This window comes from Bos indicus x Bos taurus, chromosome 11 (assembly GCF_003369695.1).
Source record: "Bos indicus x Bos taurus breed Angus x Brahman F1 hybrid chromosome 11, Bos_hybrid_MaternalHap_v2.0, whole genome shotgun sequence".
NCBI lineage: Eukaryota > Metazoa > Chordata > Mammalia > Artiodactyla > Bovidae > Bos > Bos indicus x Bos taurus.
Window position 1 is genome coordinate 37,383,858 of NC_040086.1, and position 19,091 is coordinate 37,402,948.

At 50.9% G+C, this 19,091-nt stretch overlaps 1 protein-coding gene across 6 annotated transcripts in view; it reads left to right on the forward strand.

The window, feature by feature from the left end:
• The window catches only part of EML6 (EMAP like 6), a 285,324-nt gene that overhangs the window by 263,600 nt on the left and 2,633 nt on the right, over positions 1–19,091 (forward strand). For 3 of the 6 annotated variants that reach the window (XM_027555299.1, XM_027555300.1, XM_027555301.1), the window contains 13 exons: positions 464–542; positions 3,831–3,960; positions 5,753–5,851; positions 6,866–7,039; positions 8,682–8,890; positions 9,707–9,864; positions 10,503–10,617; positions 12,035–12,223; positions 14,026–14,198; positions 14,612–14,774; positions 16,337–16,440; positions 17,035–17,230; positions 17,622–17,722. In XM_027555299.1, the coding sequence (XP_027411100.1) occupies positions 464–542; positions 3,831–3,960; positions 5,753–5,851; positions 6,866–7,039; positions 8,682–8,890; positions 9,707–9,864; positions 10,503–10,617; positions 12,035–12,223; positions 14,026–14,198; positions 14,612–14,774; positions 16,337–16,440; positions 17,035–17,230; positions 17,622–17,722 (1,890 nt within the window). Of the gene's footprint in view, positions 1–463; positions 543–3,830; positions 3,961–5,752; positions 5,852–6,865; positions 7,040–8,681; positions 8,891–9,706; positions 9,865–10,502; positions 10,618–12,034; positions 12,224–14,025; positions 14,199–14,611; positions 14,775–16,336; positions 16,441–17,034; positions 17,231–17,621; positions 17,723–19,091 lie in introns of those variants that run through there. The other 3 variants (XM_027555302.1, XM_027555303.1, XR_003513347.1) reach the window with 2 other exon arrangements.

The window sequence follows — 19,091 nt, forward strand, 5'->3', positions numbered from 1 at the left end:
TCTCTAGCCTGGCTTGTAAGTCCTACTTCACACCACGCCAGGATCTCTGAGCACCTAATTCTGAATAGTGCATCCCCATCTGAAAATGCCCTGTGGATTCAGGAAGTGCAGCCCCTTCCTTCTCAGGCTTAGATCCCTCTTTAGTTTTAAAACCAACTGCTATGGCTCATGCGTTCTTCCTGGCTCCCAGGAGAGGGGGGCTGACTCTGACTTCTATGCCTTACGTGTAGGGAAGCCCAATTCCGTGCCTGTGAATCCAGGGCCCCAAGTATCAGAAGCTGCTTTTCCTGGAGGTGGAAGAGGAGCTAGGGAGGGGCCTGGACAGGACAAACCCATGGGTGTGGGGTCCTCCGAGTAGGGGAGGACAAAGGGAGCCTGGCGCTGGTCTTAGCTGGCCACACTGGACAGGCAACCTTGCTGCCTTTAATTCAACACTTTGCTTCTTTTGGCCACTCTGTTCCAGACCACCCGTTAGCAGAGCGGCTCCCCAGCCCGAGAAGCTCCAGAAGAACAACATCACAAAAAAAAAGAAACTGGTTGAGGTGAGGAGGTTACACTATTTTGTTCTTCCATCTGCCATCAATGTTCTACGATCTGCCCGGTGGACGTCACCATCTGCAAGTCCCATGGACGCCTTCAGTTTACCCCAACTGGACTGGCTGGCTCTCGCTTCTCCTGTCCCTTCCACACAGCACTGTGTTCCCCAGCAACGACCAGAGTCACATCTCCTGGGTCCTGTTCCTTCAGCCCACGACCAAGCCCTTTGGTTACTAACCCCAAAATATCCTGCGTCCTTCAGACCTGGTCCCTTTTCCTTGTACCTAGTGCCACCCAGGGGAGCTTACTCACCGTCTCTAACATTACTTGAGCACTTGTCGGGTGCTGGGTACTTTGCTATATATTGATACTTCCCACTGAGTATTTCATACGTTCCTCGAGTCTACAGGGCAGGTACCATTATTGTTCCATCTTACAGAAGAGGGTGCTGTAGCTCAGAGAAGTCTAGTGATGTGTTAGGTCCCAGCCCCGGATCACTAAGCCAGTGAGTGGAGAGGGGTTTGAACTCCGTTGTCAGGACTTGAGGATGCGAGCTCTGGGGTACCTGCTGATTTCTGAGAGAGCCCTCCTAACTGTTCTCTCTGCCTCCAGACCTGTCCCTTTCCTCTCTGACACATGCCCTGCTGTCCACAGAGTCAGCTCTTGACAATACAACTCTTCTCTCTCCACCCCGGCTTTGAGACCCAGGAGAGCCCCGCTCTCCCGATGGGACCCACGATCATGGTTTCAAAACCTTACCCAGGAGCCCCTGTCCTAGCTCGTCACCTGAGATTCTCCACAGCAACTCAGGTCTCTAACCCCGAAGCCATCGGTGTTCTCTGAAGCTGCCTGGGACTTTCAGGTCCCTGGGCTCAGAAGCCTCCTCCTCTTCCCTCCCCACACTCCGTCCTTCCCCGCCCTTCTCTGTGCAGCCTTCTCTGGTGCTCCCCACCCTAAACCCTCCTGCCCTCTACCCGCCCCACACCCCCTCCTCCGCAGCCCTGTCCCACACTCTACTGCCATTACTTCACACTCATCTGTCCCCTACTACACTCGGAACTCCTTGAGGCCAGAAAAATCTAAGTTAATTTTTTTTTATTAGAAGAGGAAAATATATTGGGGGGGAGGGGTGATTATCATGGAAATAGCACAGGTCAGGAAATGCAGCTGAACTTCAGGAAAGATGGGATTCGGAAACGGAAAGGCTGTCATCAGCCAAGACGGTGCCTCTTTCTGCCCAGCAGGGCCTCATGTGTGCCTGATGCGTCCTTCTCTTCTCCTGCAGACTTCTTGAGCCACTGTAGTAGACTGTGGTGCTGTCCGATGCGGGCATTTACAGCTCCTCAGTTAATTAGGCAGCCGAGCCTACCAGCATCCCCAGCTCTAAATTCCTGGGGGAAACTATCTGATTGGCCGAACTTGAGACAGTTGCCTATGGGACTGGGGATCACATATTACACACAAGGTTTCTGGGAAGCACATGGTGAGGGGAGACACTTGGGGTGGGGAGCTGCTAAGGAGGAAAAGAACTTTCCAGGTGAGAGACTTAAAAAAAGAGAGAGAGTCATATAAATAGGAAAGCTCCTGATACATGGGCTAAATGGATGTATCAGCTTGACGAAAGGTCATGGGAGATTGTGAGAGCAGGGCTTCATTGTGCCAACTTTGGACTTTATCCCATAGGTAGTGAAACTCAGTGCATGTTTTTGAGTAGGGACGTGTTGTGGTATTTTAAAATTAATCTGATGTTTGTAACTGGCAAGCTTTGGAGAGAGGAAAGGCTAGACTCAGGGAACCTAGAGAAAAGGGACCCACATCTTCTTAATCTTGAATCAGTCCCCACATCCCACCCCAACCAGCACGGTGCCCAGGACAGGAGAGCTGCTAGCAATGACAGCCATGCCATCAAGCTGAATTAAGAACAGGTCTGATCTGAACCAGTCACTGCTCTTTGTCCTAGAAGACTAGACAGGAAGAAGAGAAAGACTGTAGGGGAAAAAAGAATGCAAATGGTATAGAAACTTTGTAGGGCAAGCACCCAGCAACAGAATGAGCATGGCATTCGCCTCAGTGTTCTGCTTTGCAGTCCCCGATGCATCCAGTGGATCAGAGCAAAGAGCCCTGAGCCACCCTCAGCTCACCTCCAAGAGTGCCCACCAAGTCACAGATGTGCAACTTCAGGGCAACCTTAACTGGGCATCCCTTCGATAGGCTTTGCCTCACCTGAGAAGCAGGGAAGCAAATCCCGGTTTATTTACAAAGTTAGTTGTTCAGTCGTGTCTGACTCTTTGCAACCCGATGGACTGTGGCCCGCCAGGCTCCTCTGTCCATGGGATTCTCCAGGCAAGAATGCTGGAGTGGATTGCCATTCCCTTCTCCAGAGGATCTTCCTGACCCAGGGATCAAGCCCAGGCCTCCTGCATCGCAGGCAGATCGTTTTCCATCTGAGCCATTAGTAGTAGTGTTAGTCACTCAGTCATGTCCGACCCTTTGCGACCCCATGGACCGTGGCCCGCCAGGCTCCTCTGTCCATGGGATTCTCTTAGGAAAGAATGCTGGAGTGGATTGCCATTCCCTTCTCCAGAGGATCTTCCTGACCCAGGGATCAAGCCCAGGCCTCCTGCATCGCAGGCAGATCGTTTTCCATCTGAGCCATTAGTAGTAGTGTTAGTCACTCAGTCATGTCCGACCCTTTGCGACCCCATGGACCGTGGCCCGCCAGGCTCCTCTGTCCATGGGATTCTCTTAGGAAAGAATGCTGGAGTGGATTGCCATTCCCTTCTCCAGAGGATCTTCCTGACCCAGGGATCAAGCCCAGGCCTCCTGCATCGCAGGCAGATCGTTTTCCATCTGAGCCATTAGTAGTAGTGTTAGTCACTCAGTCATGTCCGACCCTTTGCGACCCCATGGACCGTGGCCCGCCAGGCTCCTCTGTCCATGGGATTCTCTTAGGAAAGAATGCTGGAGTGGATTGCCATTCCCTTCTCCAGAGGATCTTTCTGACTCAGGGATCAAACCTGGGTCTTCTTCATTGCAGGCAGATTCTTTACCATCTGAGTTATAGGGAAGATCCTATCCGAGCCACTAGGGAAGCCTTATTTAGAAAACTCATTGTAATTCTATGTGTGAGGCTGCCCCCCAGCATCTTGGGGAGCTAAAGAAAGGGCTGCCCTGTATCCCCAGCTGGCCGAGGAGTGAGTGGTTCCTGTGCTGAGTGGCTGTCCCCACGGTGCGGGTTTGTTCCTCTGCTCGTACTTCCCCTAAGGGCCCTTTCATCTTGTGTGGGAGTGTAGGAGCTGGCTCTCGACCACGTGTTTGGCTACAGAGGCTTTGACTGTCGCAACAACCTGCATTACCTGAATGACGGTGCCGACATCATCTTCCATACGGCCGCGGCCGGCATCGTTCAGAACCTCTCCACAGGTAAACGGGTCGGGAGAAACCACTGTCTGAACAGATGTTTATTTAGCCCTTTGTGCACTTTCCCACTGGTTATATGCCCCGTAGCTTAAACTTGCTCTACCCTTCAGAGCCATTCCACTCCATTCCAGACTGGTGCCCTTCAGTCCTGGAAGATGCTCATGTTCACAGTCAGACCCGATTTCTCCCTGCCTTTCACCCAGCTGCATCTCATCTCAGCCCCTGGCAGGGAGGTGGTGCTTCCTTCAGCTCCACGGAGGCTGAGAGGGATGGAGGGAAGCCAGAAAGAGGGTGTGGAGAGCAGAGAAAGCTTTATAGACAGTAACCGACAACCAAGCAAGGGGGAGAGGGGTGGTTTTCTCACTGATTTCTGCTGCTGCTAAGTCGCTTCAGTCGTGTCCGACTCTGTGCGACCCCATGGACTGCAGCCCACCAGGCTTCTCCGTTCATGGGATTCTCCAGGCAAGAACACTGGAGTGGGTTGCCATTTCCTTCTCCAATGCATGAAAGTGGAAAGTGAAAGTGAAGTTGCTCAGTTGTGTCTGACTCTTAGCGACCCCATGGACTGCAGCCTACCAGGCTCCTCCATCCATGGGATTTTCCAGGCAACAGTACTGGAGTGGGGTGCCATTGCCTTCTCCCATTGATTTCTAAGTCACCAAATTTTTTAGCAGCTCAGATTTTCAAGTTTTGCCTGTTTCAAATATTTAACCAGATTCACAAGGAGAATGAGAACAGTGAAATAATTAACAAAAATTCCTTAAATTTCCCTTATATAGAATTTAACTATAAATGTAAAACTCATTTTTAAAAGAAACAACTGAAGCAAAAAGAATCACTCAGAAATTAAGAGACACCCTTATCTTTACCACAAGATTTAAATATGGTAATGTGTTGCCTTTATTTGCTTTATATCTTAAACTTTTTTCCCTCCCAAATTTTTATGCTCCTTCATAATTCTGTGTAGTTTATGCATAGATTTTTTTTTTTAAGATAGTAAAATCGCTGGGCACATAAAGATTTGTCTTTTGAGGGGAGGACCTTGGAATTTCTTCTTTGTTTTTCTCAGTCTTCTAGCCACATGTTACCAGGTTGGTAGCAAAGTGCTGTTTCCTTGTATTCAATGCCATCACTCACCTCTCAGTTCCTGTGCGTTTACAGTGGCCACTTGGGCAGTCAAGTCAGCAAACCGTTTGCTGCAATAAATGATAAAGCTTTTCTTGTCCTTTCTTCCACTTGGACCATATGTTGACTTAGGGCTTTAAGGGATAAAACCATCACCCTTGCCATCCAAGTACCCAGTAGGTTGGCACTTTGATAGATAAAGATAATTAAAAGGGATTTCCCAAGCATTTTCCTAGTGTAGTCTTCCCTTTCTGATGAGTAAGTGGTGCCGTTTTGGTCAGTAAAGCACTGTCTCTAGCACGCCACCACCCCGCTCAGAGGAAGACAGTGAGAAGCCGTGGGTCCTGGGCCGTGGGAGGAGGAAACTTTCTGGACCCTGGAAACCTCTGCACTTGGACTGCACTCTGGCTGCACCCAGGATGCGGGAGGATTGAGGGGAGCCTGTGTGTTAGATCTGGATTAGATAACAGGCACTAGCTCTCCTAATCTTTGGACAGAATGTGTCTAGGTGACAAAGCATCTCCCACTTCCCAGGGACAATTCTGTAAGTGAGAACTGGGCGCTGTTAGTGCTCACTTGCACAGGGCGTTTGCCAAGACTCCTCACTGAGCTTTGGGTCTACCCTCAGAGCTTACCTGTGCCCCTGCCCACCCTGCCCCGTCTCCCCTAGGGAGCCAGAGTTTCTACCTGGAGCACACGGACGACATCCTCTGCCTGACGGTGAACCAGCACCCCAAGTACAGGAACGTGGTGGCCACCAGCCAGATAGGTAGGAAGGGTCTGCCGGCGCCGAGTCGATCTCCTCTGAGCAGAGACGTTGATTTATTGATTTATCGGCAGCTACTGGGGCAGCAGTGGGGGCGGGGAAGGGGTCACTGATATCCACCCTTTCTTGATGTTGATGTTGAGTTTTTGAGCCCTGATTGAGTCTGTGTTGTCTGAGTTGACACATCCAGTGCTGCTGACTCCAAGGGACCATTAAGTCAGACCAGAGACTCAAGATCCAAATAAACGACCCCCAGCCCTGGGGGCTGCGAGAATAGTTTTTCAGAGCCCAGGTTCAAATGATGGGCCCTGGAGGTTGTGCTTGGCGAGGGTGGATTCCGATGTGTGTGCCTGACTCTCCTTACCCTGGGAAACTGCCAGTGACAAATGTGAATTGATTCATATTTGTGACGAGTGGTTGTTGCTGCTGTTGTTTTTAACTTTGTCATTTCAAAGGCAGTTTTTACAAAACAGCTTGCTGCTTGTTCTCATTGAACCCATGCCCATTTTTTTAATTTAATTTGGAACTTTTGATGCTGGTGTTAAGTGCTTCACTCTTAGAAACATGACTTATTTCAGCTATTGTTTTCCCTTGACGCTTCCTCATTGCCATTGCTCACCCCATGCAGGTGATATTGCGGAGACCCCAGGTAAGGCAGTTCCCTCCGTGAGTAGTTTGAATCTGCACAGCAAAATCATGTCAATCTATCATGTTTGCTGATTGTATCTGGCTGAGTCACAGATACAATCATTGACCTCACCGATTTCCTTTGTATCAAGTCCACCTCGAGTGTGTGTGTTGGATGTAAACACCCTTAGGTCTCTGCCTCTGAACGCACAGCAGGCAAGTGTTTCCCCTTATCTCTCACCTCCGACCAGGCCAGGCCCTGGGTCTCTTAGCCTCTTAGTCTCTGTGACGCCCCTGAGCACTTGTCATAGAAGCTTTTAGGTGGGCGTCGGTGCTGCCCGAGCTCTGCCAACCTCCAACCTCAGCTCTTCGTCCTGCTTCCACACTCAGGGACGACACCTTGCATCCACGTGTGGGACGCCATGACCAAGCACACCGTGTCCATGCTGCGGTGCTTCCACTCGAAGGGCGTGAACTACGTCAACTTCAGCGCCACCGGGAAGCTGCTGGTGTCAGTGGGCGTGGACCCCGAGCACACCATCACCGTCTGGCGCTGGCAGGAGGGTAAGGGCAGCGGGCTTTCTGTGCCCCTGTGGGGCTTGCTCGTGGCGTGGGCTGGACTCCAGCCTAGGTCTGCCTCACTCCACAGCCCGCCGTCAGCACTGCCCCACACCACCTGTGGAGTCCTGGAGAAGCTGCTGGTCAGCTGCTGCTGTGTCCTGAACCCTGTGGCCCCCAGAGTCCTGGGCTGGGCTGTGAAGGGTCTTTGGGAAAGTGGCCCAGGGCTGACTGCCTTCCTCCTCAGGAAACAGGCAGCACCCTCCACTGTTTCTGTCCTAATCACCTTCCTGTACAAGCTTCCCAGTCTGTCTGGTGACCCTTGGATCCTGCTGCGGCTTTGGCACCCTCGTTGTCTTATTACAGGAAATGGGACTGGGTTTTACCACCATCGTCTCAGAAACACTTTTTTTTAAACATTTTTGAAATGGGGATTCACCTTATAATTGAGGTTTACATTTAATGGAACAAGATTTCTTTCTTGTCCTCCCCCAATACACGTGCACACACAGGCTGCTACTAAATTTACAGTCTTCTTTGAATCAAAATTAGGCAACCTTTTGGGTATATTCTCTCAGTTGGCAAAAGCAGATCCAATTAGTTAAGACATTAATGAGGTCCATCTCCAGCCCAGCCGCCTGTATCTGGGGCATGCTCAGCCAGGCACGCACAGAGGTGGCACTTCTCCAGCCAGGACTTCAAGAGTCCCGTGATCTCAGCATCTTCCCATGGCAGAGCCATGAGAGGGGATAGTAAATGAGCCCAGCAGGAGGGAAGTTCCACTCCACTCCATCTGAAGAAAAGAGGCTGGGGACCTGCAGATATTTATGATGAGACTTGTCATGTTCCCTCCATTTCTCATGTTCTTGTTCATCAGTGTCTTGGGTCCAAATGGCCCCATAGTCTGTATCCTTGGGATGCAGGTCATTGCCTGTGATGACACATGGTCAGCTGATTAAGTAGACTCAGCCCCACAGAGGAGAAACACAGCGTCTTCACTGATAGACTTATAGTGTCTTAGAGCTGGAAAGACTTAGAGAAGCCTTCCTGCCCGGTCAGGATCCACCCCATGGACAGATCCCTCCAACGCATTCCTCACAGGCTTCTTTCCATTTTCTGCTCAAATGCTGTCACATATACAGCCAGCATTACCTCCTCAGACAGCCCACCCACTGTTGAAAGCCCTTTCTCAGGCGAGGGTGTAACTTGCTTCATAAAGCCTTTCTGCTATGGCACTAACTGTGTTCTCTGCAGTAGCCAAGAACACATCTGATCCTCATTCATTAGAAGAAGGTCACATCAACCCTGTACACAGTATCATCCTTTTCGGCTCAGGCTCACTCTCCCAACGTCCTGTCTGTTCTTCTGGGCAGTACCTGCTCTGGCCCTGCCACGGTGTAGTTCTTAGCCTTCCTCATGGTCTCCTAGGGCCCTTTCTGCCCTCCAAGAGCCAGGACTTTTAAACAAGTTCCCAAGATAAAGAGAAGACTTCTCTCTGGTAGTTTTCTCCCATTGTCTTTGTTGGAAGCAGTACAAGATCTGTATAGAAGGGTTCTGAGCCAGTGATAGGATCTAACAGCTGACACCAACCACCAAGGCTTCTGAGCTGAGCATAGCCCAGCCTCACCCGACTCTCTCACCCTCGCAGGTGCCAAGGTTGCCAGCCGAGGGGGCCACCTGGAGCGCATATTCGTGGTGGAATTTCGCCCTGACTCAGACACGCAGTTTGTGTCGGTTGGGGTCAAACACATGAAGTTCTGGACCCTGGCAGGCAGCGCCCTGCTTTACAAGAAAGGGGTCATTGGGTCTATGGAGGCCGCCAAGATGCAGACGATGCTGTCCGTGGCCTTCGGTGCTGTGAGTTCCAGCAGAAGCTTCCTGAGAGGGAAGCCTGGACCCCTGGGCACGGGCATGGGGTGGGCGGGTATATGCTAAAAGCTATGAACAACAGGAAAGCCATTTCCACGGGCTCTCCTTCATTGGACTATTTGCAAGCACTGTTTTGTTTCCTTAGCATAAGTTGACTATATCATTCCCCTCAAAATGTTAATTAGAAAAAAGCAGAACCCCCACCCAGGGCTGGAGGTTCATTATTCCAGAGACACACTGACTTGCAAATCCGTTGCGTTGAGCTCGATAGATGCAGAGGCTGAGGGACATTTCCATCACCAGACTGCATCCCTGCCCCCTGCCATCTCGTGCCACAAGTCCCCTAATGACCCCCTTGCACAGACTGTGGGTGGCTCTCGGGCAACAGGAGCTGCCCAGGGATGTTCTGGAACACAGCCAACTCTTGGTCCTCCCAGTGTGGGTTTACCTGGCCAGGGAGATGAGCCCAGGAGAGTCTGCTGGGAGGCTGGGGTCCCGCCCGGCCCTGCAGTCACTGGGGGCTGCTCCCACAGTGGAAGTGCATTTAAAAGCAGAGCTGTGCTTAATGGGGAATCAACCGTCCCCAGAGCCAACTCATCAGAGTGAATTGCAGAGCTGGGTGATTTCCTTACCATGTGCTCTTTGTAGGATTCTCTTTCCTTCCCCTGATACAGAAGGTTGATCTAAGCTGTGCACGCGCTTCTCTGGCTCCTGTTTCTTGGCACTGGAGCAGGTGGCTGGGAGGGGGCCCTCTTGAGAACCGCGGCCAGTGTCCTGGTGTGGAGGGTGTCCCTCTGTTGACAGAACAACCTCACTTTCACGGGTGCCATCAATGGTGACGTCTATGTATGGAAGGACCACTTCCTCGTCCGGCTGGTGGCCAAGGCTCACACAGGCCCCGTCTTCACCATGTACACGACCCTTCGGGACGGGCTCATCGTGACTGGCGGGAAAGAGCGGCCGTAAGCCGGAGCTCCTCTGGGAACAGCTGGTCTTTTGTGATTGTCTTGGGAGAAACAGACAGAAGCATCTCCATTGGAGAAAATGCAGAGTTTCACTCTCTTGTTTCTTCTGCATCATGGAGATGAGTCTGCCATCTCTCCAAGAGGGCCCTGGGTCAGAACCTTCAGAAGTAAGGCTCAGAGAGGCGGAGTCCTATCGCTTAACAACTGGACAGATGCTTTTGAATAGCCCCGTGATTCTGCTGTCCATCAAGTGTTACTGCTGGTAGCTCTTCTGGAGGGGGCAGGAATGGCAAGATGAGGGGACAGATGTCCAGTGGGGACTGCGACCCTGTGAAGGCCAAGTACTCCTCTTCATTGTCCAATCTAATGAAAGCACAGTTTGATTTTTTTAGATTGGGATTCTCTTTCCTCTTACGATGGTAGCATTTGACAGCAATCTAGGAAATCTGCAAGCTCAAGGGGTTCTGGTGGCTCATCAGCAGGGCCTATGAAAGGGGCCACCCCAAGGGGTTGTCCTGCTGGGCCCTGGGATGTGGGGCCGGGACCCTGAGGAGATGGTTGTGGGGAGGGGGAGTGGAGGGTCCTGAGTGGTCTTCAGACGAGGGCTGACCTGCCAAGTTCTTGATCTTTCTCAGGACCAAAGAAGGAGGTGCTGTGAAACTGTGGGACCAGGAGATGAAGCGCTGCCGGGCCTTCCAGCTGGAGACGGGGCAGCTGGTGGAGTGTGTGCGCTCCGTGTGCCGTGGCAAAGTGAGCCGGCGGGCCCGCCTTTCCCCAGCCACACATTTGCCCTGTACTGGGGGGTGGTCGAGTCCTGAGGACAAGGCTCCCGGGTGTGACTTAGACTGCAGAGGGAGGCAGCTTAGCAGAGTGGGACAGACCGGGATGCAGAGTGTGGCTCACCCAGGAGAAGTGGCTGTGTGACCTTTGCTCTGTTACTTAGCCTTTCTGTGTCCAGCTCGTGGTGGTTGTGAGGATTGCATGATCATCAGTGCCCAGGACCTTTCATTATGCCTGGCACATGGTCACAGTCAGTATATGTCAGCTGCTGTTGTTATAGACACAGGGATATTAGGTAGTTTGCCCAGGCCCAGGGGTGCACAGCCAGGATGGGGAAAGCTAAGGACCACCACACTAAGGCATTTGGTCAGATGCTTGGCTAAATATCACACAGCTGTGGAGTTTGGCTTTTGTTTTTTAAATATGGATATCCAGGCTCTTGCCCAGTGTGCCAAATCAGAATCTCAGGGGTAGGGCCTTGGCTTTGATATGTGTGTTCTTTTTTCCTTTCCTTCTTCTTTTTTTTTTTTAATTCCCCAGGAGATTCTAAAGCACTTGAAGTCTCCTGACCTCTGTTTAATACCTTGTATTTATATGTTGGAATTGGTATCAGTCTACAAACTTGCTTTCTAGATGCTCTCCATTAAAAAGGCAAACCTGAGTCTATGTAATTGTAAACTGGGAATTTGGGTTTAAATAGATACATGATAGTCATCCGGAAGGGAAGGGTAATGAGATGGAGGCAGGATGAGGTCTAGAACCTGTAAGTCATCAGGGGATGGATTTTGTTCAGTTTGAGGAAGAGCTGAGGAAGAGTTTGGGCTGTGCTAGGGCAGAAATTGGCTGCCCTGCTCTGCAGTGAGCTCAAAGGCACTGAAACATTCCAGCAGAGACCAGAGGATGGGGGGCTTTGGGGGACTTCTTCCCAAGGGGCTGGAGGGAGAAAAGGCCTGGTTGGGGGGGGTGTCACTTAAGGATGGCGAATTTGTTGTTAAAAACAAGGCACTTCCTGACTCTTGCTGTTTTAGTACCAGTGCCAGCGAATGCACTTTGCCAAGTTGCTCTGATAGTGTTTTTTTATTATTATTATTTTATATTGTGACAAAATCTAGAGAACATAAACTTTACCATTTAGCCGTTTTGCAGCATACAGTTCATTGGTATCAGATACAGTCAGATTGTTATGCAGCCAGCAGCACCATCCCTCCTCGGGACATTTCTCGTCCTGTACACCAGAAGCTCCGCATCTATGAAACAATGACTGCCCTACCCAGCCCCTGGCAACCATCATTCCACCTCCTGTCTCCATGCATTTGACTCATCTAGGAATTACGTATGAGTGGGATCCTACAGTGTTTTTCTTCTAATAGTGCTTTGATTACAACAGGGAAAAATTTTAGTGGGAACCAAGGATGGAGAAATCATTGAAGTTGGTGAAAAAAACGCTGCTTCCAACATCTTGATTGATGGACACATGGAAGGGGAGATCTGGGGCCTGGCCACACACCCCTCCAAGGACATCTTCATCTCCGCCAGCAATGACGGCACAGCCCGCATCTGGGACCTGGCTGACAAGGTGAGGGGCAGACCCTGCCTGGGCTCGGAGGCCCCAAGTGGGGGGAGGGCAAGTCCGGCCAGGGTCAGGCCAGTCAGAGATGGGGGATGGGGTTGGATAGGAGCTCAGCCACAGCGTAGCAGCTAAGTTAGACTCATAGTAAAGAGAAGTCCCGTTCACACTCACCCATTCTGTATATATCTATTAGCTATATGCTTCTATGAATATTTATAGTACAGGAATAATCTCACTGAAAATGCTTTATTCTCTTGTCACAAAAAAACCCATGAAACGAAAAAACAAAGAGAGAAATCATGTCCTCCCCTAATGGGGAAGAGAAAAAATGATTTAAAATGTCAGATGTTCCCAAGTGGAACATTTCAATCAAAATTCCAAAAAAGTTACTCTTAGAGTTTGGAAAAAAATTTAAAAATACAAAAAATTTCTAAAAACAGATCCATCTGGAGTAAAAATGTAAAATAGCAGAGAATAATCAGGAGTAGGGGAAGAAAAACTGATGTTTACCAAGCCTCAGCTGATAGTAAAAAAGTACTTATGTTCTAATAATTAAAATACTTGGTTTCATTATAAAATGGCTTGTAAATATTTCAGTCATATTTTCAGTGTCAGGATCATGGAACAGACTTGGAGAAGCCTCAGCTCAGTGTGGTTGTCATACTCAGGTTGAAAGTGAAAAGAAAGTAAAAGTGCAGGTCACTCAGTTGTGTCCAACTGTTTGCGACCCCATGGACTTTAAGTCCATGGAATTCTCCAGGCCAAAATACTAGAGTGGGTAGCCTTTCCCTTCTCCAGGGGATTTTCCCAACCCAGGGGTTGAACCGAGGTCTCCCACATTGCAGGCGGATTCTTTACCAGCTGAGCCACAAGGGAAGCCCAAGAATACTGGAGTGGGTAGCCTATCCCTTCTCCAGGGGATCTTCCCAACCCAGGAATCAAACTGGGGTCTCCTGCATTGCAGGTGGATTCTTTACCAACTGAGCTATTAGGGAATCCCCATACTCAAGTTAGTTTGTGATTATTGATTATGTTTGTTAACACCCACTACATACCAGGTGTTTCATAAATACCATCACTAATGCTTACACCAACTTTGCAAGACCAATATTAGTATCACTTCTCTACACATGGGGCTTCCCCGATGGCTCAGCAGGTAAAGAACCTGCCTGCTAATGCAGGAGACAACAGGAGATGCAGGTTCAATCCCTGGGTCAGGAAGATCCCCTGGAGGAGGAAATGGCAACTCACTCCAGTATTCTTGCCTGGAGAATTCCATGGACAGAGGAGCCTGGCAGGCTATAGTCCACGGATCACAAAGAGTCAGACATGACTGAGCACACACACACACACACACACACACACACACACACACGTATACACATATGGGAAAAGAGAGGAGCAACTTACCCAAACACACCCAGCTAGGGACAGAGCCAGGATCTGGGATTACTGACACATGCTGAAGCTCAAACTCTTTCCCCTGAACAAGAGGTCAGCAAGCTGCAGCCCAAGGATGAAGTCTGCCTGCTGCCTGCTTCTGCAGTAAGCTGCGCTTTAGTGTTTATATCAGTGCCCATGGCTGCTTTCGTGCTTCACTGGCAGAGCCAAAAATATTTACTATTTACTATCAGGCCATTCACAGAGAAAGTTCACCAGCCTCTGCTTAAACCACAGTCTCCCCAGCTGCTCAGTCAAAACACACTGCCCGCCTCAGAGCCTCCCTAGAGGTGACCTGGGTGCAGGATTTCCCCTGGAGACTAGCTGAGGTGGCCAAGAGCTCAGGGTATTACGTTGTGTCCATGTAGAAGCTGCTAAACAAAGTGAGCCTGGGCCACGCGGCCCAGTGTGCAGCCTACAGCCCGGACGGGGAGATGGTGGCCATTGGCATGAAGAATGGAGAGTTTGTTGTCTTGTTGGTGAACAGCCTGAAAGTTTGGGGGAAGAAAAGAGACCGGAAATCTGCTATCCAAGATATCAGGTACATAGCAAGTGGTCTGGGCAGGGAGGAGAAAGGCAGGCATTCATTCTGCCTCCCCATGGTTCCCGTTCCAGGAGGCGGGGATGAAGAACTCACATATGAGAGGGTCCCTTTCAGTGAGCCAGCTCTGGTAGGAGATCCTCTCACACGTCAGTTCTCAGACACATCTTTGCTGATTCCCACGAGTGTGGTAAAAACTTCTTGTGAAGAGCCTTCTACAGAAGGCTGCACACACCCATTTTCTTTCTTCCTGGGGGGGTTCGATCCAGAGAAGCGGTCAAATTCCTTAGACTGTTGGAGAAGCTACCCAACCTGACCTTGAGCTTGGGAAGTCCATCCCAGAGCAGACCTCATGCCTGACTGGCCCCAGGCAGCCCTCCTCACAGACTGTGCTCTTGAATTGCTTTTTCTAGAATCAGCCCAGACAGCAGATTCTTAGCCGTTGGTTCTTCTGAACACACAGTTGACTTCTATGACCTCACTCAGGGCACAAGTTTGAACCGCATCGGCTACTGCAAAGATATCCCCAGCTTCGTCATTCAGATGGATTTTTCTGCAGATGGCAAGTACATCCAGGTGTGCTTCGGCTTTACTGAGAATAGTAAAACCCTTGATATATTATAAAGTATATGTAGTATAACTGGGGTAACCATTGATAATAGTATTACTCACAACAGCTTAGGTGAAACCAGGGCTGACTGTTCGCCAGGCAGTGTGTTCACAGGAACCCCTTAAGGACGTTGCTTTTCCTATTTTATACCTGAACAAACAAAGGCTTAAGAATTTAAGAAAGTCAAATAGAATGAAAAATAGTAGTTATTCTTCAGTAGGAAAGCAGGAAACAAGCCCTAATCATCTTGAGCTTCTCACCACCGCCCCTTCAAAGCTTCCTAATTCCTAGTTCTCAGGGCCGCACCGAAGCCTGTTGCCTCTTATACTTCTTCATCTCAATTCCAAATCCCATGGGTAGTGTGGCCCCTCCACCCTTGGGAGCAGACTCCAGACCATGACCCTGGAGTGAAGGCCCTGGGCAAGGGATCAAGAGGGGTTCCACTGGTGGCACTGAGAATAGAACAATGATGTCTCCAGCACTTTGAACAAATATTATGCATTGGTGAACTGGCCAGGAGTCAGGTGGTCATTTTGAAAGGAGAAGAGAACACATTCATTTGTCAAGTGTGAACTGAATCAGGCGCTGCATTAGACTTCTGGGTGGAGGAAACAGGCCTGATCCCTGCTTTCCAGGAGCTTGCCTTGTTGTGGACAAGAGGAGCATTAAACTGATCACACCAGTGTACCCATAATTATAAATTTTGATTATGTGCTGAGAAGGAAAAGCACAGTGCCCTGTGGGAGCGTTTAACACACATTGAGTTTAGATTGACTTCCCCTCCCAGAGGTGCTGTTCACACTGAGGTCTGCAGGGTGTGCAGGGGTCAGCCACCAAGACAGCGGAACGTGGTTCCAGGCATTCCGCGTGAAAAACCAAATGTGGGAAAGATCGCAGCTCGTTCCTGAACAGCAGGGAAATCGGGGTGGCTGGGCCAGCACCTCAGGGGGACAAGGGGCTGGAGATGGAGGCAGCAGCCACGTGCTAGAAAACGATCGGTTTCCTCTAGAAGGTTCCCAGAGAAGCCAGGATCAGGTCCTAGATACTTCAGAGATAATCTACGTTGGCTGTTGTCCATGAGAAACCTTGCTTCAGTTCTTTACTGAAGGACCTCGCTTCCCTGAGAACAGGGATCCCCAAGTCTGAGCAAGTACCAGCATCCCCTGGAGGCTTTATTAAAATGTCTGCTGGGCCCCACCCTCTTCAGGGCATCTGATGGGGGGTTGGGGGTCGGGGTCCAAGAGCACACATTTCTAACAAATTTCCAGATGCTGCTTCTGCTGGTGGAGAACCACAGTTGGCGAACCACTGCCTTAGAACTTTGGAAAATAGCAAGAAAATGGATGGCAAATGCCCTGCTTGTGTAGACTCGGCTGCAGGCTGACCACAGGCTTTGCAGGCTGGAGCTGAACTTGGGTTTGGTGGAAAGGTCTGGGGATGTGGAGGCTGGGAAGCAGCACATGGGAAGGGGAGTCCTTTGGGCAGAAAAGAAAGAACATTGATGGGCATGGCTGCCTCCCGTCTGCAGGTGTCCACAGGAGCCTACAAGCGCCAGGTACATGAAGTTCCCCTGGGGAAGCAGGTCACCGAAGCCGTGGTCATTGAGAAGATCACCTGGGCCTCCTGGACAAGGTGACTGCAGGAAAGGTCCCAGGGGAGACTACTCTTGTCCCAGCCTCAGCCTCAAGTTTGTGTGGGGCTGGGATCTGAAGCAGCTCAGAGACAGAGCTCTTTCCCTTGGCGCAGGAGAAGGAAGCTTCTAGCTCCCAGATTGGGCCACAGGCTTTGATCTGACCTAGGCTTTTGAAATGCAAAGTCCCTCTTGATGTGTCCCACCCATCCCCAGCTCCACCCAACAAGTTCAAAGGGAAACCATCTCCCAGGTCTTGGCCAAGCCCCCTCCAGTACAGTGAGGCTTTTTCCAACCCCTGGGATGGGAGGGAGGGCTGGTCACCAGGTAGCAGGGTAAGCAGCAGGGCCCTGCCAAGTCAGAAGAGAGGAGACCACCAGCCTGGGAGCTTAAAGGAGCCCCCACTCTTCAACCAAACCCACACATACTCTGAAGCATTATGAGGAAGAGGGAGAGAACCAAAGATGGAGGGAACTTGTCTTTTGGGGTGAAAGGGGCCCGAGGCAGAGAACAGCAGGAGCTGGGGCAAGTGCACAGAGAAGGGGGTGGGGGGGGGCGGACAGAAGAGCCACGTGACTGCACTGACTCTTCTGCAGGAAGCCTTGTCACACACCTCACACCTCTTCCTGTTGGAACAGCATTCTGGGAGACGAAGTCATTGGCATCTGGCCGCGAAATGCAGACAAGGCTGACGTCAACTGCGCCTGTGTGACCCACGCAGGGCTGAACATCGTCACGGGAGACGACTTTGGGCTGGTGAAGCTCTTTGATTTTCCGTGCACAGAGAAATTTGTGAGTTTCCCTTAGAGTAATTCCCTACACAGCCTCTAGGCTCTTTGACGTTGTGCATTCTCCCAGAGATTGTGGCCACATGGACACGACTATCTACAATCTAGCACAAGAGGAATCTTGTCACAGCCCTGGGGAGACTTGGCCACCCCTAACCTTTTCCTCTCCTTCACAAGGGGAAGTCTTGGAAGCCAGGAGGATGGGGGTGAGGGTACCGAGCAGGGCAAGAGTGAGGCAGGAAGCCAGTGAAGGGCTGGCTCCCAGAGATGTCCAGACCTAACAGGCACCCCGTGGGTGAAGGGAAGCCTGGGGAGGCGGAGCGGAGTCCTGGGAGTGGTCCAGGGTGGCTGAAGGACAGGCTCTCGTAGTCACCTCCATTCCCTTTTGCTCACAGGCCAAACATAAGCGTTACTTCGGTCACTCAGCTCATGTGACAAACATCCGTTTCTCTCATGACGACAAGTATGTAGTCAGCACTGGAGGAGACGACTGCAGGTACCAACCTGATTCATCTGGCTCTGCCCCGAAGCCTGGCCTTCACCCCTACCATCCCCACCTCAATTGTCAGCTCCTCCCAGGGGCACAGGAGGGGCTGGTATGGGCAGTGACCAAGAGATGCAGTGAGGACTTCCCAGTGTAAGGTATTTAGTCTCTGGTGACCCCAAACCCTAACTGTGATGGGCCTCTGTCCCCACTAGGTTGGCCTCGGATTCGAGAGAAGCCAAGGGCAGGTCAGAGCTACGCTGAGCATTGCTGGTTGTAGGGGCAGGTGCTGAGAGACCCAACCTCCACGTGGCGATTTCAGTAGGAGCTGCGGGCTGTTGCATATAATCAGGAGCTTAGAGGGACCTTGATCCATGGGCCTTGTAACTCAGAACTTCCAGTTCATCACTAGAGTTCTTACATGGATGATTAATCCACAACTCTGTGAGAGGTTTATAAATAGTAACATTGGGCCTCAGTCACGCAGAACACATTACCCGGTTTTACACATGAGATCAGACAAGGAGTGAAGCCGTTAGGACCAGTGCTGGTTAGTAGCTGCAGAACCTCCACCAGCGTGTGGACTCCTAAACCGGGTGGGCCCCTAACCTTCACCACTGCTCAGGGAGAAACAGGCCTCATGCTCTGGGAGGCATGACTGGTCTTCCAAGGTTTTGGAAGGACCCCCTAGCAGCCTACTCCAGAGATGCTATCCAAGGAGCTCTCTCGTGTCCCTCCACCAAGGGCCTTTCTTATTTAGAGTGTGGGGGACCAGCACGAGGTCATCCGAAGTCATTCAGCTTCTCCACATCTCATGTGGATGAAGAGCTTTACAGAAACATGAATACAGGTTTCTGTTCAATTGAGGACTGGGCTCACAGGGGCATCAAGAAGAAACACGTGCATTTTTAGTAGTCTGAGTAAGGTTGTGGAAAAGGTACCTGTAGAGCATTTTAACCCACTTTCTACCCAAAAGCATTTTGTAGAAAATGGCCCCAAAGGATGCTTTCTGCTGGCCCCCCGGAAACATCCATCTCCAGGCCACTGTGTCAACTGCCGCAGGCACTTAGAGCTGCTGAGAGAGGGCCGACAGCAGCTCCGGGGGTGGGGAGGGGCAGGAGGACCCCCATCCAGAGCAGCACCAACCAGACCGTGAACAAGCAGCCACAGGACACAGAAGCTAACCTGGAGATCTGAGGGGGCTGTCGGTCACTATAAAGGGCTTGGATGTCACCTTCCCAACACAGGGCCCCCTCAGCCTGGCAGCCATGGGCTCCTGTCACCCCGGCCCTGTGCTGAACACTAGAAAGAGCTCTCCTGCTTGAGTGGAGCTGATAAAACCTCTTCAGTGGTAACAAGAGAGAAGTGTGAAGTCAAGCTG